We start from the raw sequence: 15,715 nt of genomic DNA, 5'->3' as shown, positions 1-15,715 counted from the left end.
CAATTTCAGTCCAAAGGCATAAACCCCCTTTTAACAAGATAATGGTAAGCGTGCAGCACTGCATCCCACTGAGAACAGCTCTGCAAAACACTGCCTTCCTTCTCCTTATGCTGTAGTCCGACTCATAGAAATGTAGCCTACTAGTGCTGTCTGCCGGCTCTTGCTGACATTAACAAGATATGCCTTTCAAATATCATGGCCTTTGGGACTGGGTCAGAGTTACTATTTATAGAAGGACAAGACTTCGTGATAGTTTGGCTTGCTAGAGTGATAACTGAAAATAGAGTGGGTTTTAGTAGCTGTGCTGCAGCTGATTTTGTGTCTGTCATTGCTCCAGGCTCTTGAACAGATGTGATCTACACAGACTGCAGATCACTGGTTTATAACTACTTACAGTAGCAATACTTACAGTGCTTACGAAGTAACACAGTAGCATGAAAATGTGAAACATTGCGATACTGCTGTCTGGGTTCCAGAGCAGGCCGACGTACACGTGAATCCCGATCCAGTGGCTGCAGTGTGGACGTCTAAAACAAAAGATGTCCTTGAATGCAGAAACTTATACAGTGTCACCCTACAGTATGGTAATTAGCAGATTTTGCAGTGCTATGCTGTTGAGGTGCAACAAAATACATTTTTAAAAATTCAATGTACTATTACCATCTGCTGGAAAAGACACTCCTGCCAAACTATGGGGATAAAAACAAGTTAGCCACCGTAGCTGCCAGATATTATCTCCAGCATGTATTTCTGCCATGATATCACACAATACTTTACACTGGGTGGTGGAGTAATTGCATATTGAAAAAACTGAAAGATAATATTGTGATTTCATGTGATGTTAATATTATTCTAATGGTAATAATGAATAATGCTGGCTCACTGAAGTCATTGTGGGTTGTCAGCTTTGTAAATGTCACATTCATCCTTTATATAACAGCATTACAGAGGATGGAAAGAAACTAAACAGGGAGATTTAGATTGTTTCTATTGCTTTGATCAGGTTGACGGAAAATGATCAAGCAATTATTTTGATCAGTTTAAATCAAATAAGAAAAACAGAAAAGCGGATGGAACCTCAATCAGCCTTTTTACTCCTCCGTTCATGATGAGTTGATATATTGTAAATGATGCCATGGAATATATTTGATCAAAGGCAGGCCCCTTAGTTATTTAAGTATTACATAACTGAAAAGTTACAACCCCCAATCTCAACACATGCCCAACCCTTTACCTAATATATAAAATCTGCTCCACCCTCTCCTTAATATTCATAGGGTCTCCTTTAAAATGCTGATCCTGAGCCTGTTTGGTGCCGGCTGTCTTACTGTTTACATTCTTCCAGAGTCAGAGCCCTGAGCTGCTCCAACTGGTGTCACCATGTCTAAACCCTTGTCTGACCACGATAAGAAGAAACAGATCTCCGTGCGAGGCCTTGCCGGGGTTGAAAATGTCGCAGAGCTGAAGCAGAACTTCAACAGACATCTCCACTTCACACTGGTCAAGGACAGAAATGTGGCAACCAGAAGGGATTACTACTTCGCCCTTGCCAACACTGTGCGGGACCACTTGATTGGCAGGTGGATCAGAACCCAGCAGCACTACTATGAGAAAGATCCTAAAGTAAGTTCAAGTCATGACTGCACCAAGGACACAAGATTTTCAGTCATTTCTATGAATATGTATGCTCATTAATTAACTGATTTATATCTTACAGATTAATTATGTCATATCTTAATGTAATTTCTTTAAAGCTGCCATGCTTTTAACTACAATAATGGCAGAAACAGACTCACTGTTCACTCATCTGGACATTTATGGCAGTCTGCTGCATGGTGAGCTTGCAGCCTGTGGACACTGTTTTCATTCTTAACATTCTGCACACATAACCTCAATCTTTATACTGTTTCATGAAACAACTCTGTTGCTTCTGCACATTGAACACATTTAAAACAAAGGCCATGAATCATTGCCATGACAGAAAGGGCTTTATATTCTTCAGCTGTACTTTAGGCTGCCTCACGTCGGTGTAAATGCCAGTCATGACATTTAAACTTCACCGGGGCTTCTTAGCGCTCTTCTGGTATGCTGCCGTTCTTATAGTGTGTTGAAACATTAAACCTCCCCATGACCTTCTGTTCCTATCCTGTCTGACCATAAAGCACATAGCCTTTACTTGTGTCATATGAGCACATGCCTCAGAGGGCTACTGAGTTCATATATAAGCAGTCACATTGTCTCATTAGAGAAGCTATATCCCAACAACTGCAGTGTTATTAACTAACAGCTACAGAGAGAACCTTAAAAGAACAACAGGAAGCTGTCATCACAAGTAAAAAGCAGCAAAATTGCAACCCACACCACATTATTGCTTTAAAATGTCACACAAACTGTGAGTAATTACAATAGAGGCGTCGGAAGCAGAGTGAAATTGAGCCCCAGTTGCGTTTACTTGGCAGGGAAAAGAATGTCCCTTTCCTAACTATAGTGAATAAATTAAATAAATTTGTCTTTTCTTAACACCTGGGCTTGCTGTGCAGGGTTCTGCTTCTCTAACTTTTCTGCAAAAAAGCCCTTGTGCATTAATCTCAGTAGTGAGACATTTACCACTCACATTAGGGTAGTTTTCAGAATATGTTTGATCAGACGTTAATGGGCTTCAACCTCTATCTGAGAAACCGTCTGACCTCCAAACTGCGTGACCTTTTCCTGGTGCTCTCGACTGAAAGGTCAGTGGTGAACCCCTTTAAGTTCTAAACAGAAAGGAAATCCAAGCTCAGTCTCAAAGTTTTGTGTTGCACGTAAGAGCACATGCTGCACATTTATTATTACAGCAAGATTCATTTTTAATAATGCTAATATGCATTAGTGGGGAAAAAAATATCAGCCTAATGAGTTGAAACAAGAAATTAATTCAGACACGATTTGGAACATACAGTCATTTATAATTCAAGAGATCCTGTGAGCTGCTCAGTGATATGGCTCTGTCAGTGGTGTTCATGATTATTTTACACATCTATCCGAACCACCTCTCCCATCGCTCCAGACGTGAACTCCACAATGAAAGGGTATCAGGCTCAGGCTGACCTTTACAGCGACCTCTACAGGAGCTATTTTTGCCCGGGCCAAAATGTTAGCGTTACGTAATACCCAAAGCAATCTGGCCCGGTGTCCCTTCTCTCTTCTCCTCTCCTCTCTACTCTCCTCTCCTCTGCCGCTCCTCCTCAGCCTGTGTACGCCTCTCCATGTCAGAGGCGGAAAAAAACAACTAAATGGCAAAGGCTAAACACAGGCTCAGGTGGCACATTTCTATGCTCTCCCGACCATGAAGCTAAGTCATGAAACTTGAAGATTTCTTTGACACCGTGGGGTGGATCTTATTGTGACGCATGGCATTATGATTTCACAGGTCAATTCCAAATTTGTACCTCTCAGATCTTTCTGTAACCTTAATCATAATTAACTTATTGATATCTTACATGTTGAATATATCTAAATAGAATCTCTTTAAAGCTGCTATTCTGGCAGAAACAGAATCACACTTCACTCATCTGGACATTTATGGAAGTCTGCTGCATGGTGAGCTTGCAGCCTGTGGACACTGTTTTCATTCTTAACATTCTGCGCCATGATCTGAGCCTTGTACTGTTCATAGAATAACTCTGTTGCTTCGGCGCTTTGAACACATTTGAAACAAAGGCCATGAATCATTGCCATTAGAGAAAGGGCTTTATGTTCTTCAGCTGTACTTTAAGCAGCCCGGTGTCGGTGTAAATGCCAGTCACGACATTTAAACTTCTCCCTAAAATATCTCTATTAGTCAGTTTCTAACTCTTCATTCACTCTGACATTTATTATTTCTCCCCTTCTTCCTAAATTGTAGCGTGTGTACTACATCTCCCTTGAGTTCTACATGGGCCGAACCCTCCAGAATACCATGGTGAACCTTGCGCTGGAGAATGCCTGCGACGAGGCCACATACCAGGTGAGACCCAGGCGCTTGTTCCTCCTATACTGCTCTAAAAAAGACAAAATAAGGGGAGGGGGAGCTGCTTAATTTGAATTTAAATGGCTGCTTAATTTGGCTTTATTATGCCCTGTTTTCCTCTGTAGTTGGGTCTGGACATGGAGGAACTGGAGGACATGGAGGAGGATGCTGGTTTGGGAAATGGTGGCCTGGGTCGCCTTGCCGGTAAGCATCTTTTCACCCTTCACATGGATACATGAAGTTGACTGACGTAAATAATGCATCATTCAATTTTCAGCCTGTTTCCTGGACTCCATGGCTTCTCTGGGTCTGGCTGGCTATGGTTACGGTATTCGCTATGAGTTTGGCATCTTCAATCAGAAAATCGTCAACGGCTGGCAGGTTAGAAATGATGAACATCCTTTTCTTTATTTCTGTCTTCATGTTGTAGGAAAAAAACGTAATTTTCTTGTCAATGAGTGTTTCTTTTTTACCTAAAACACCTGCTGGATGAATTTCCTTTATCAATATCTGTTCCTTCTTATTTTCTGTGTCTGGCTCAGCAGACGTCACTCGTCTAATGAATGCTTTGCCTCCTGAATATAAATGTATATCATTATCCAGGTTGAGGAGGCCGATGATTGGCTTCGCTATGGCAACCCCTGGGAAAAGGCACGTCCTGAGTACATGCGTCCAGTGCACTTCTACGGCAGGACTGAGCATCATCCCGATGGTGTCAAATGGGTTGACACTCAGGTGAAAATATGATCTAAAGTAAATGAATATGAATAATAATAGAAAGATATTTTTTGAGATGATGTAGTTATCTATTTGAGTTGTTCCTGTGATGATCTTGGCAGGTAGTGCTGGCTCTGCCATATGACACCCCTATCCCTGGCTACAGAAACAACATTGTCAACACGATGAGGCTGTGGTCTGCGAAGGCACCCTGCGAGTTTAACCTCAAAGACTGTATGTGTCTGCTAGTGATCCAGCATTCAACTCATGCAACAGCTGTCAAATGAGAATGAATGAAGGGAGCTTATGTTTTTTTTTTTTCCTTACAGTCAATGTCGGTGGCTACATTCAGGCTGTTTTGGACAGAAACTTGGCTGAGAACATCTCCCGTGTGCTGTATCCCAATGACAACGTAAGAAAATATAGTGAAAAACTGAACTGCACACACAGGATGGCCGTGCACATATAAACCTGTGTTGCAGGCAAAAGCTGTTGAACCTTATAGGGGCTGTGGACTGTATGGCTGCTGTATCACTGTAGGGCTTATCTTAACTCAGCTCGCAGATGGATTTCCATAAATTGGAGCCCAACTGGTGTCCTTTGTCTTCCGCTAGAGCCTCTGTGTGCTCTTTCAGCTTCATCTGAAGCTGTCTTTTATAGCTGACATATGAGCTGACCACCGTGTGCGGACTCCCTGAAGGCTCAAGAAGGAGGATTGGGGAGATAACCATCTAGCTCCAACTATAACTCATGTCAGGTCTGGTAATTTATGTCTGTGCAAGTGATAGCACAGGTGGCGGCGGACCAGATATTCTAGCTTTGTTTGAATTCAGTTCAGTCAGTGTTACACTGCGGTTCCATCATGTTGTGTATTTCTATTAACAGTATAGAGGGATTGAAACAATTGATTGATTATTTGACTAGTTCATCAAAATGAAACTGTTCATAGCACTGAAGACATCACATTACCCTTTTGCTGCTTAATGAATGTTAAATTAAACAGAAATTGCTTTTCAGAAGAAAAAAATCAAACAATACATCTGTACTTTTAAAAATGCTTTGGTTCAACCTCTATAAATATCTTAAATAATTGTTTAAGGGAACTGCACATTTACACAATGTCTGCACAGATGACACACACTTGTATAAGCATACTTCTTTATATTATAGGATGGATTTCTGTTGTTACACTAAAATTATCATAATTGGATGGAAACTACAGATGTTAGATATACTCAAGAGCTGCTGCAGCTGTGATACCACTGCAATTTTACATTAGATTTGGCTAATTAGTTTTGTTAAAATAATAATATTTCAGTGGTTCGTGTGAAGGCTATGTTAAATGGATAAAAAAGCTATTCATGTTTGCCTGCAGAACAGAAACAGACAAATATGTGTCTTCATCCCCAGTTCTTTGAAGGAAAGGAGCTCCGTCTGAAGCAGGAATACTTTGTGGTATCTGCCACCCTGCAAGACATCATCCGTCGTTTCAAGGTCTCTAAGTTTGGCTCCAGGGAGATTGCTCGCACAGACTTCAGCAAACTGCCTGACAAGGTGAAAGAAAAAACTCAACAAAATAGTTTCTGTCAAAAATGAAAAGATTTCCCCCTGATGCTCTCTCTGTGCTTCTGTTAAATTGGCTCTGTCAGTGTGCTGAACAGGTTGTAGGTGGGTTTTATTGTGTCATGTGAGAATAGTTGAAATGAGCAGCGCTCACAAAGCACTTTGTAGCATATTGTAATTCTGTATTGGCATTCAAAATTTTTCTTCATATTAAGGTTGCCATCCAGCTGAATGACACCCACCCAGCCATGGCTATTCCTGAGCTGATGAGGGTTCTTGTTGATGAGGAGAAACTTGCATGGGATACGGTGAGGAAGAGCAACACTGACATTACAACTGAACTGTTTTTTTTTCTTTCATAGTTTTCACAGACACTTTTTCTTTCTTTTGCTTCATGTTATTTCATTCTAAGTTTTTCTTAAACTGGGGCCGCCGCCTTTTAATGGAGTTACTGCCACCACCACAAAGAGGAATAATATGGCATATTGTGATTATTTACATTGTTTCTCAGGTATGTTTTTGTTTTCACAGTGAAATATAAATGCATTTTGTCTTGTTGGTGTCCAGGCCTGGGACATCAGTGTGCGTACCTGTGCCTACACCAATCACACAGTCCTTCCTGAAGCTCTGGAGCGCTGGCCAGTCGACCTGTTTGCTCATCTGCTGCCTCGTCACCTGGAAATTGTCTATGAGATCAACCGCCGCCACCTGGAGGTTAGCACTGCACATTGCAGCATGTTATCGCTTTCATAATGTGCTGCAAATACTGTGGGCTTATGGCTCTTTCTTACTATTTTTAGCAGAGGAGACCTTACTGCCAATGCTCTCCGTACCAATATAGAAATTAAAGTCTATGCTATGCTAATATCTCTCTGCACTTTTATCTGTAAGGCTGAACCCAAGTTAAAGAAAGTACATTTTAAGTGGGACTACAGAAAATCCTCTTAAAATATAAGGAATGACTTTAAAGATTGGCAAGAGCACCTAAATGCTTTAATGTAAACGTCAAAGAACAAAATGGTATTTATTGGCCTTTAACTGCAGCATCTGTCAGAATTAAGGTACGTGGCACCCGTTCCTGCTGAACAGAAGGAGAAGTATCTCTGACATGAGGGAGTGGGCAGCTTTTATGAGCTGTAGCTCAGCTGGACCTGCATAATAATACACTGAGTTTTATCTGTCTGCTCATGTACTGACTAACTCTACTTTTAGAATAGCTGTGCAGACCTGCTTTAATATGCACGACAGCAGAAATCTATGGTTCAGCAAGCAAGATGAAATAAAATAAAATGTGACCTATGACTTATTTTTTGCTCTTTTTACCTCTGCAGAGAGTTGCTGCTAAGTATCCTGGCGATAATGATCGTCTGAGCCGCATGTCTCTCATTGAGGAAGGCGGACAGAAGAGGATCAACATGGCCCACTTGTGCATTGTGGGTTCCCATGCTGTCAACGGCGTGGCCCAGATCCACTCTGACATCCTCAAAGCTACTATGTATGTCCCTGAAATTTGCCTGTAATACTCTACAGTGGTAAATCATCTTTAGCATTAAAATACAATGCTAAAGTGTACAATATGTAAGTGTAGAATATCTAGAATATCTGGTTCATGAGTCCCCAGCCACTGCTACTGCATCATCTGTGTGTTCTCATACATGCGATGTGTCACTCTGCCTGCAGTTTCAAGGACTTCTATGAAATGGAGCCACATAAGTTCCAAAACAAGACCAACGGCATCACTCCTCGCCGCTGGCTGGTCATGTGCAACCCCGGGCTAGCTGAGGTCATCGCCGAGGTCAGCTGTGTTTTAACACTCCACACAAGTAATGCTGGAAACCGCAATGTTTTTTATTTACTATTTCTCAATTTTTGTTAAAAGAGAATTGGCGAGGACTTCATTCGTGACCTCGACCAGCTGAAGGGTCTCTGCAAGTACGTGAACGATGAAGCTTTCATTCGTGACGTTGCCAAAGTGAAGCAGGTGAAGTAATTCACTCATTATTGTGTCTTCTGCGGTTGATGCATTAACTCTATTATGTTTAAGATAAGTAGAGACACTGGAATAGATCATTGCACTTGTATTGTAGCTGTTATGTAAATCCAGTTTAGGGCCTGGAGCGAGGGGACGCACATTCCACATCAAGCAATCTGTGCCTTTTAATGCTATCATACCACACATTGTACCATTATATACTGTACATACATAACTGCTGTCCTTGCACCACTAGTCACCACAGACAAGAGCAAAGGAGCACATATCTTCTGTTGTATCGCACACAGCACATACAAATAACCATCATGTAATGGAGTCAATGCTTTGAATTCATAGGAGAATAAGCTGAAGTTTGCTGTGCACTTGGAGGAGCACTACAAGGTGAAGATCAACCCCAACTCCATGTTTGATATTCAAGTCAAGCGAATCCATGAATACAAGAGACAGCTGCTCAACTGTCTGCACATCATCACCTACTACAACCGTAAGAACGATTTTCAAATATCCTGCTTTTTAGGACAGCTGATTGTGAACCGACACAGACACCGCAGTCCTGTAATGTCTTCATATCTCTGCCAGGCATCAAGAAGGAGCCTAACAAGCAGTGGACTCCAAGGACTGTCATGATCGGAGGAAAGGTTTGTAGCTTAACGGCATAAAATTGGACTCTTAAAGCAAGCTCACCCTCACAGCTCTCAAATTAATTTATTCCATTCATTATTACTTCTCTAACTGCTCCTTTCATGCAGGCTGCTCCTGGATACCACACTGCCAAGATGATTATCCGTCTGATCACAGCTATTGGTGAGGTGGTCAACAATGATCCCGTGGTCGGAGACCGTCTCAAAGTCATCTTTTTGGAGAACTACAGAGTTACACTGGCAGAGAAAGGTAACTATCAATTTACTGCCCTATTTTCTCCCTTTCTATCTGTGTGTTTATGTCATCCTCTGCAGATGTCCCCAGTTTTTTGATACACAGCTTAAATCACAAACACAGAATTCCTATTAGAGACATCAACTCTCTACTTCTGTCATCTCTTAGCCATCCCCGCAGCTGACCTGTCAGAGCAGATCTCCACAGCTGGCACTGAGGCCTCTGGCACCGGCAACATGAAGTTCATGCTGAACGGCGCTCTAACCATCGGCACCATGGATGGGGCCAACGTCGAGATGGCCGAGGAGGCTGGCGAGGAGAACTTTTTCATCTTCGGCATGAGGGTGCATGAAGTCGATGCACTTGACCAGAGAGGGTAAGGAATGGACCCCGATCTGTCCTGATTTTGTTCTGCAGCCAGTGAACTCTGTTCACATTGTGGTACTACCTCTTCATCACACATTTTCTATATATATATGTAAGGTGATATACAGCAGCCAAAAACATTTGTCTACAAACTCAAAAATAATTTGACCTTGCCATAATCCCACAGGGGAGGCATCAAAGGGTGTAGAGGCAGGAAGAAGGTTTATCCTTGTCTTTTTATTTGTGCCACTACAGAGTACAGTAAGAACACAAATACTTCCAAGATAGTCCCATATGTGATATCTATATAGGGAGCTCATGTACTCTGACAATTCTCTGACTCTGACAACTCGGACAAGTTCTCACAGAGGTTTTGTTAATGATCACTTTCACTAGACTTGCATGATTTCTGCACCCAAGTTTCCTCACTAAATGGTGCGGCCTTAGGGAACCTGCTGTTGCCTCTGCATAGGCTTGAACCACTGCTTCTTAATTGGCTGGTTACTACAGCAACACGAATATGCATCTGTTTTCCTGACTTGTGTATATTACTTATTTTTGATCCTGCTTAGATACCACGCTGAGAAGTACTACAACCGCCTGCCTGAGCTGAAACAGGCTATTGACCAGATTGCCGGAGGCTTCTTTAGCCCAAAGCAGCCTGACCTGTTTAAAGAAATTGTCAACATGCTGATGCATCATGACAGGTAAAGACACATCTAACATTAGCAGCCTGAGATGCACACGTGTATACACACACATACAAATACGAACGTGTACAAGCTTGCATGCTGGTGCTAGAAAAATAGTAGGGAAACCAAAACCACTCACAGTCTTTTGCATGCTCGCCAGTATTCAGTCCTCAATACAAATACACACAAGCACACACACGTAGCACATGCATTCACATTGTGCTATATACTCTCTGTGTTGTATATGCCTTTTTCATTGTGTTAATTGCATTCTTTTCTGCACAGATTTAAGGTCTTTGCTGACTATGAAGACTATATAAAATGCCAGGAGAAAGTAAATGCTCTTTACAAGGTAAGCTCATGAAGACGGAATAGTTCATAAAGGTCCTTTTAATTAGTATGGATGTATTATGAGCGTCACTACTAATGGATGGAGACTCAGAGCTACTCCTAATAAGTACTGATCTTATTACTCACTTATCAATCATTTTCATCCTCACATCAGAACCCCAAGGAATGGACCAAGAAGGTGATCTACAACATTGCCGGATGTGGCAAGTTCTCCAGTGATCGCACCATTTCCCAGTATGCTCGTGAGATCTGGGGCATGGAGCCCACGCTTGAGAAACTCCCCGCCCCTGACGACAAGCACTAAACTGTCGATACAACGGCCAACCCCTCAACTTTCCCCCCTTGTATCACAACATTATATAAGTTTAGAGCCTACATGATAGATACTGTGCATCTGGTAAAAGCCCCCACAAACGTGCATCAGCAGGGATGCTTCCAGCAGTAATACACTGTATCTCCCACAAAAGCTTGGACAGGTCATATCTACATATTATCAATACCCAGGCTATAGAACTGCTGTAGTTATCATCGGGGATGCAGAAATGGTTATTTACAGTGTATTACAGAGCTTTGTGTGGGGCTTTGTGACTTTATTGGTGATATTTTTTTATCTAGAGAAAATATAAACTCTTGTATTTCCACTCAGACCCATTCTGAATAAAATTTGTCTTAAATACCATAACAGTCTGGGTGACTTTTTTTTCTCCAGCTGTTCCCATTACATTTCAGGAAAATTCAGATATTTCCATATAATTCATTCCAGTACTATAAAGTGTAAAACAAATATGCACGTAATGCTTTTTGTTGCAAAGAGAATTATGAGTTATGTGTAATAATTGTAATTTCAAGCATCACGCAAAATGGCCACTTGAATAATAACCTAAACAGTTTTTCAATGCATCGTGATAAACAATTGTACATTTCAGTTAGTGTTAATGATTGATTTTGCGAATGAATACCCTCACATTGAAGGTAAAGGGACAATAAGGACTATGAGCCTTTGCAACTGTGGTGATATCGTCATAGTGTGAGGACAGTGAACTGCATGACAGTGACTCTATAGAATGTATGTATGTACAGTATGTGTGTGTGTGTGTGTGTGTGTGACTGTGTGTGTGTGTGTGTCTATATATATATATATATATATACACACACTCACATATATATATTGTGATTGAAATTTGGAGGATATGAACATGGCGAGATTCAACATTCAGGGAATCTGGGGTCAAATCAGTGGACAGCAGTGACGTAGCTGCAGTCAACATTCAGTCAACATTCATTCAGTATCTCTATGCAGCTCTTTTACAGATTAACCTAGTAACAGACTTATATTGACCTGAGTAAGACATTAACCTATCTGTATGTAGATCATATCTGTATGTCAATTACAGACTCTGATATCATGTGTCTTCCCCACCTCTGAAATTATATCAGCTGACTTCAGTGGAGAAAAAAATGGGATGGATCACACAGATCTGAAAGGTACCGAGTGGGTAGTTTTAAACAAAGCAGAGTGGAGTCAAGTGGTGCAACACAAACAAAAATAACTAAGAGGGATAAGAGTGTTTGGTAAGGCCGTAGCCCCACACACCCCTGGGTGACAACACTCGCACGAGACCCTGTGCAGCAGCAGACGGGACTTTGACACTGTGTCAGTGAGGGCAGTAGTCTAATCCACTGGTGATGTGATGCTGTCAGAGGCAGTAAAGTAAGTCTGAATGGCAGCGGTTATCATAGGCGGCTCCTGATAACACACCAGTGTTTTGTTGCAGTGCACCAGATCCACCCAGGAACTGTACTCCAAAACAATGAATACCAATACTACCATGAAGAACAACAACAACTGTGGAAAAATCCTATAGCCTACTCTATTTATCTGCAAATAAATAGGGATCGCTTTACAGACATTCTGTGATCTGCATATTAGTCCAGTGTTACTTGAATTTTTTATAAACACACTCATGCTTGTGTGGGATCCTGAAATTCAGCCAGTGACTGAAAACCACCGTAGGAGTCATTTGAGTTGAAGTTCTTGAATTGGACCAGGTGAGACTCACGGTTCCTTTCCTGCTATCCAGCTGTGCCCCCCCCCTTTGATTCATTCATTTTATTTTTCAATGAAACCTTTGGTAACAGTAAAAATGATCATGGTACCGAGACAACTCCACTGTCTGGCACATGTAACCGTAGCATCCAGTCCTGCACCAGCAGGCTCAGGCCATAAGTCTATGGGTCTCTTGAGCTCAAGCTCATCACCGAGCACCTTACCCTTTAGACTTTACCTTTGGTTACATCCCTTCATATCTCTTTATACGTATTTTTTACAAGCTGCAACAGTTTTGTTTTCGCCTCGTTACTGGGTGTGACCATGGCAGAACGCATTCCTGAAGACATCAGTTGTAGTGGGAATTTAAAACACCAAACACATCACAGCTGGTATGATTCCTTTGCAATATGGTCTCTAGCAACCAGTTTTTATACTGCAGTATACAGTATACACAATATATTTATCTCAGTAATAAAAAGTACATCAGTAATATATGTGGTATATATTTTAAATGTTATATTTTAATCTGGTATTTTTACAGCACTGTTTTCTTCATGTCTTATCAACATCAACAATTATCAACAAGCAACCATAAGAAAGAACAGATCTAAAAGACACCAATCATAACTTATAAACCTTATAAAACGTGTATAAAAGAAAACAATTGCAAATACTTACTGCAACTGTCTTACTGAGATTTGTAATGAACGGTTTGTTTCAATTTCTTACAATATTTTTTAAAAGTTATTTATTTATTCATTTTTTTCAGTTTTTCGAAAAGAAGCTAAATAGCAGGAAAATGAATAACTTTCAGATAAATATAAAACCAGCCCGTGGTATTGGGCTCAGACAGTTGCACCTGTACTGTTACTTGGTCAAAGTTCTATGTCATACGTGCTCAGTTGTGTTTGTAAATATTAACTGCACATAACAAGTGGATATACGTAAAGTATCACTAATGTCAACGTGATTGCAGCGTTTAACTGAGCCTTTACTGGTCCAATAAATTGTAAGATAACTCTTCAGGGCCTGTGAGTTTAACAAGCTTAAAGTCCAAACTGGCATCAAAGAGATAACTGCAGGAGCACAAGAAACTGTTTACATAATTGTTTGAATTATACATTGAGATTCTTTGTAAGTCTGTTAAATCATTATTTAAAGAATCTCTCAGCATTTGGTCCCTTGAAATCTGACATTTACTAATGTACATTTACAATGGTTTACACCAAACAAGTTTTACATGCATCACGTATCCACTGTTATAAATATGTAGGTTGAAGGTTGACAGTGTTGCTAAATTGAGTCCACGTATGCCAGGAAAATTCACCTCATCTCTTTAAAATATTCTTAGTGCTACTTAACGCTCAGGCTTACAGGGGCTCAGGTTCAGGGTCCCAACGTGTCGGGAGCCCCAAAGAAATGGGACATAGAGAAGATGGGCTCTTTGCCAGTATAAAATGTTGTGGCTGCTTGCCTTTGGATGAATAAAATGTGATCAGTTGTTGGTCAATTTTACCTCCTCTTTGAAATGAATTGTCAAATGACAAATCTACTTTTATTGATGCCGGTGATTCAGCCTAGAGCACAAGCCTTTTCAGCCTTGCTAGCTGAATCATCCAACAGCATCATCAAGTCAAAATATAAATTTTTTCCAATACTACTACATACATTGCTGCTGATTAGCAAATGTTTGCTTGCTAACTTGCTAAACTACGATGTGAACATGTTAAACAATACACCTGCTAAACACCAGTGTGTTAGCATTGACAGCGTAAGCATGTTAGCATGTGGATATGATAATTTACTGTAGCTCAAAGCGCCACGGCCTCACAGGGCTGCAAGCATGAAGAAAAAATACAGAGGTGGACACCAGAGGCAAAGCTTTTAAAAAAATGAATTTAAACTTAATTAGTAATTTCAGTGCTTCAGTGTACTTTGGGGGCCTTACTCACAAGATATCTCCTTCAAAGTGCAGCCAAAAGTCAATTTCCTCTCAAGAGCTTCTCACATAGCTGTTGAGAGCAACTTTGTACAGAACTGAGAGTAACGACTAAAAGAGTTTTTAGAATTTTGATGCACCTGAGATCAAATTGTCACTTTGAGTAGCTTTTTATACATACTGATCCGAATCTAAGTGACTTTTGGGTTTACCTGTTTTCCTACAGCAGGTTTTTAGTGCTTAAAATGCTTTGTGCATTACTTTCAGACCTTTCCCTTTCTTCCATTTCCCCTGCTGGCTGCTTCTTCAACCATAAAGTCTCACTAGTACAATGTAACTCCATGTAACAGCAGCTCCTCCCGAAAACCTTCCTGTTGGATAATGGATAATGAATTGTACGCTTTTCTCTGTGCACAAGCCCATCTAACAGTTTGGTCGCAGAAAACCAATCGTTTGCAGTTCTTTTGTTACAGTTTACTCAAACTTAAAGCCCAGAATGTACAAATATCAGCTGCTTCAGAGACCTGTCCTGGTCTTTATCCTAGTCCCTTTGGAAATATTCTCCCTGTTACATCAAAACCAGAACTAAAACGTACCTAGTTTGTTTGGCTGTCTTTACATTTGTGTCTGTTTCAACCCTCACCCTGCGCTTTACTGTTGTCTCTGTTGTCCAAAGTTCACAAGAAGCCCAGAGCCCCCAGGAATTCTGCAAACGACTTTGTTTTGCATCTTTTCTCATTTTTCATATTTTCTGTCAAGTATCTGTTCTTAAAGGGCTCAAACTACAAAATGTACCCAAGAAGGACAAAGCTTTCCTCGATCCGAGTCTCACAGCTGAAAAAACACAGAAAGTTTATTGTTTTGCTTTGGTGCACCTGCAGCTTCATTCAGCCTGACATCTCCTGCTGATCATTATACAAGTGCACACATTCCTCAGAACTAACCATTAGGACACAAACCAGGTAGAAATGTCTCAGATTATAGCTACATGTAGCCAACTGCATAAAGCAACACAAATCATTAGAGTGTGCAAACGCAGGCATGCACACACACACACATAGGCATGCACACACACATGCACGCACGCACGCGCACGCACGCACACACGCACAGGCACACACTCTCTATAACCCCGTCCTTGATAAAGAGAGAAGAGAGCTGAGCATACAGTAGTTATGTG

At 41.0% G+C, this 15,715-nt stretch overlaps 1 protein-coding gene across 1 annotated transcript; it reads left to right on the top strand.

The window, feature by feature from the left end:
- Positions 1 to 1,320: 1,320 nt before the first annotated feature.
- On the top strand, positions 1,321 to 11,228 carry pygma (phosphorylase, glycogen, muscle A). The gene is made up of 20 exons (XM_070843191.1): positions 1,321 to 1,623; positions 3,884 to 3,985; positions 4,114 to 4,192; positions 4,266 to 4,369; positions 4,592 to 4,723; positions 4,828 to 4,939; positions 5,035 to 5,117; positions 6,116 to 6,259; positions 6,484 to 6,576; positions 6,836 to 6,982; positions 7,600 to 7,763; positions 7,949 to 8,063; positions 8,148 to 8,249; positions 8,598 to 8,745; positions 8,841 to 8,899; positions 9,011 to 9,152; positions 9,306 to 9,513; positions 10,076 to 10,210; positions 10,481 to 10,547; positions 10,701 to 11,228. The coding sequence occupies exons 1-20, from the start codon at positions 1,381 to 1,383 to the stop codon at positions 10,848 to 10,850; spliced, it is 2,529 nt and encodes an 842-aa protein (XP_070699292.1). The 5' UTR covers positions 1,321 to 1,380; the 3' UTR covers positions 10,851 to 11,228.
- The last annotated feature ends 4,487 nt before the right edge of the window (positions 11,229 to 15,715 follow it).

This window comes from Pempheris klunzingeri, chromosome 14 (genome assembly GCF_042242105.1).
Source record: "Pempheris klunzingeri isolate RE-2024b chromosome 14, fPemKlu1.hap1, whole genome shotgun sequence".
NCBI classification, from domain to species: Eukaryota; Metazoa; Chordata; class Actinopteri; order Acropomatiformes; family Pempheridae; genus Pempheris; species Pempheris klunzingeri.
This window is presented reverse-complemented; position numbering and strand designations above follow the sequence as displayed.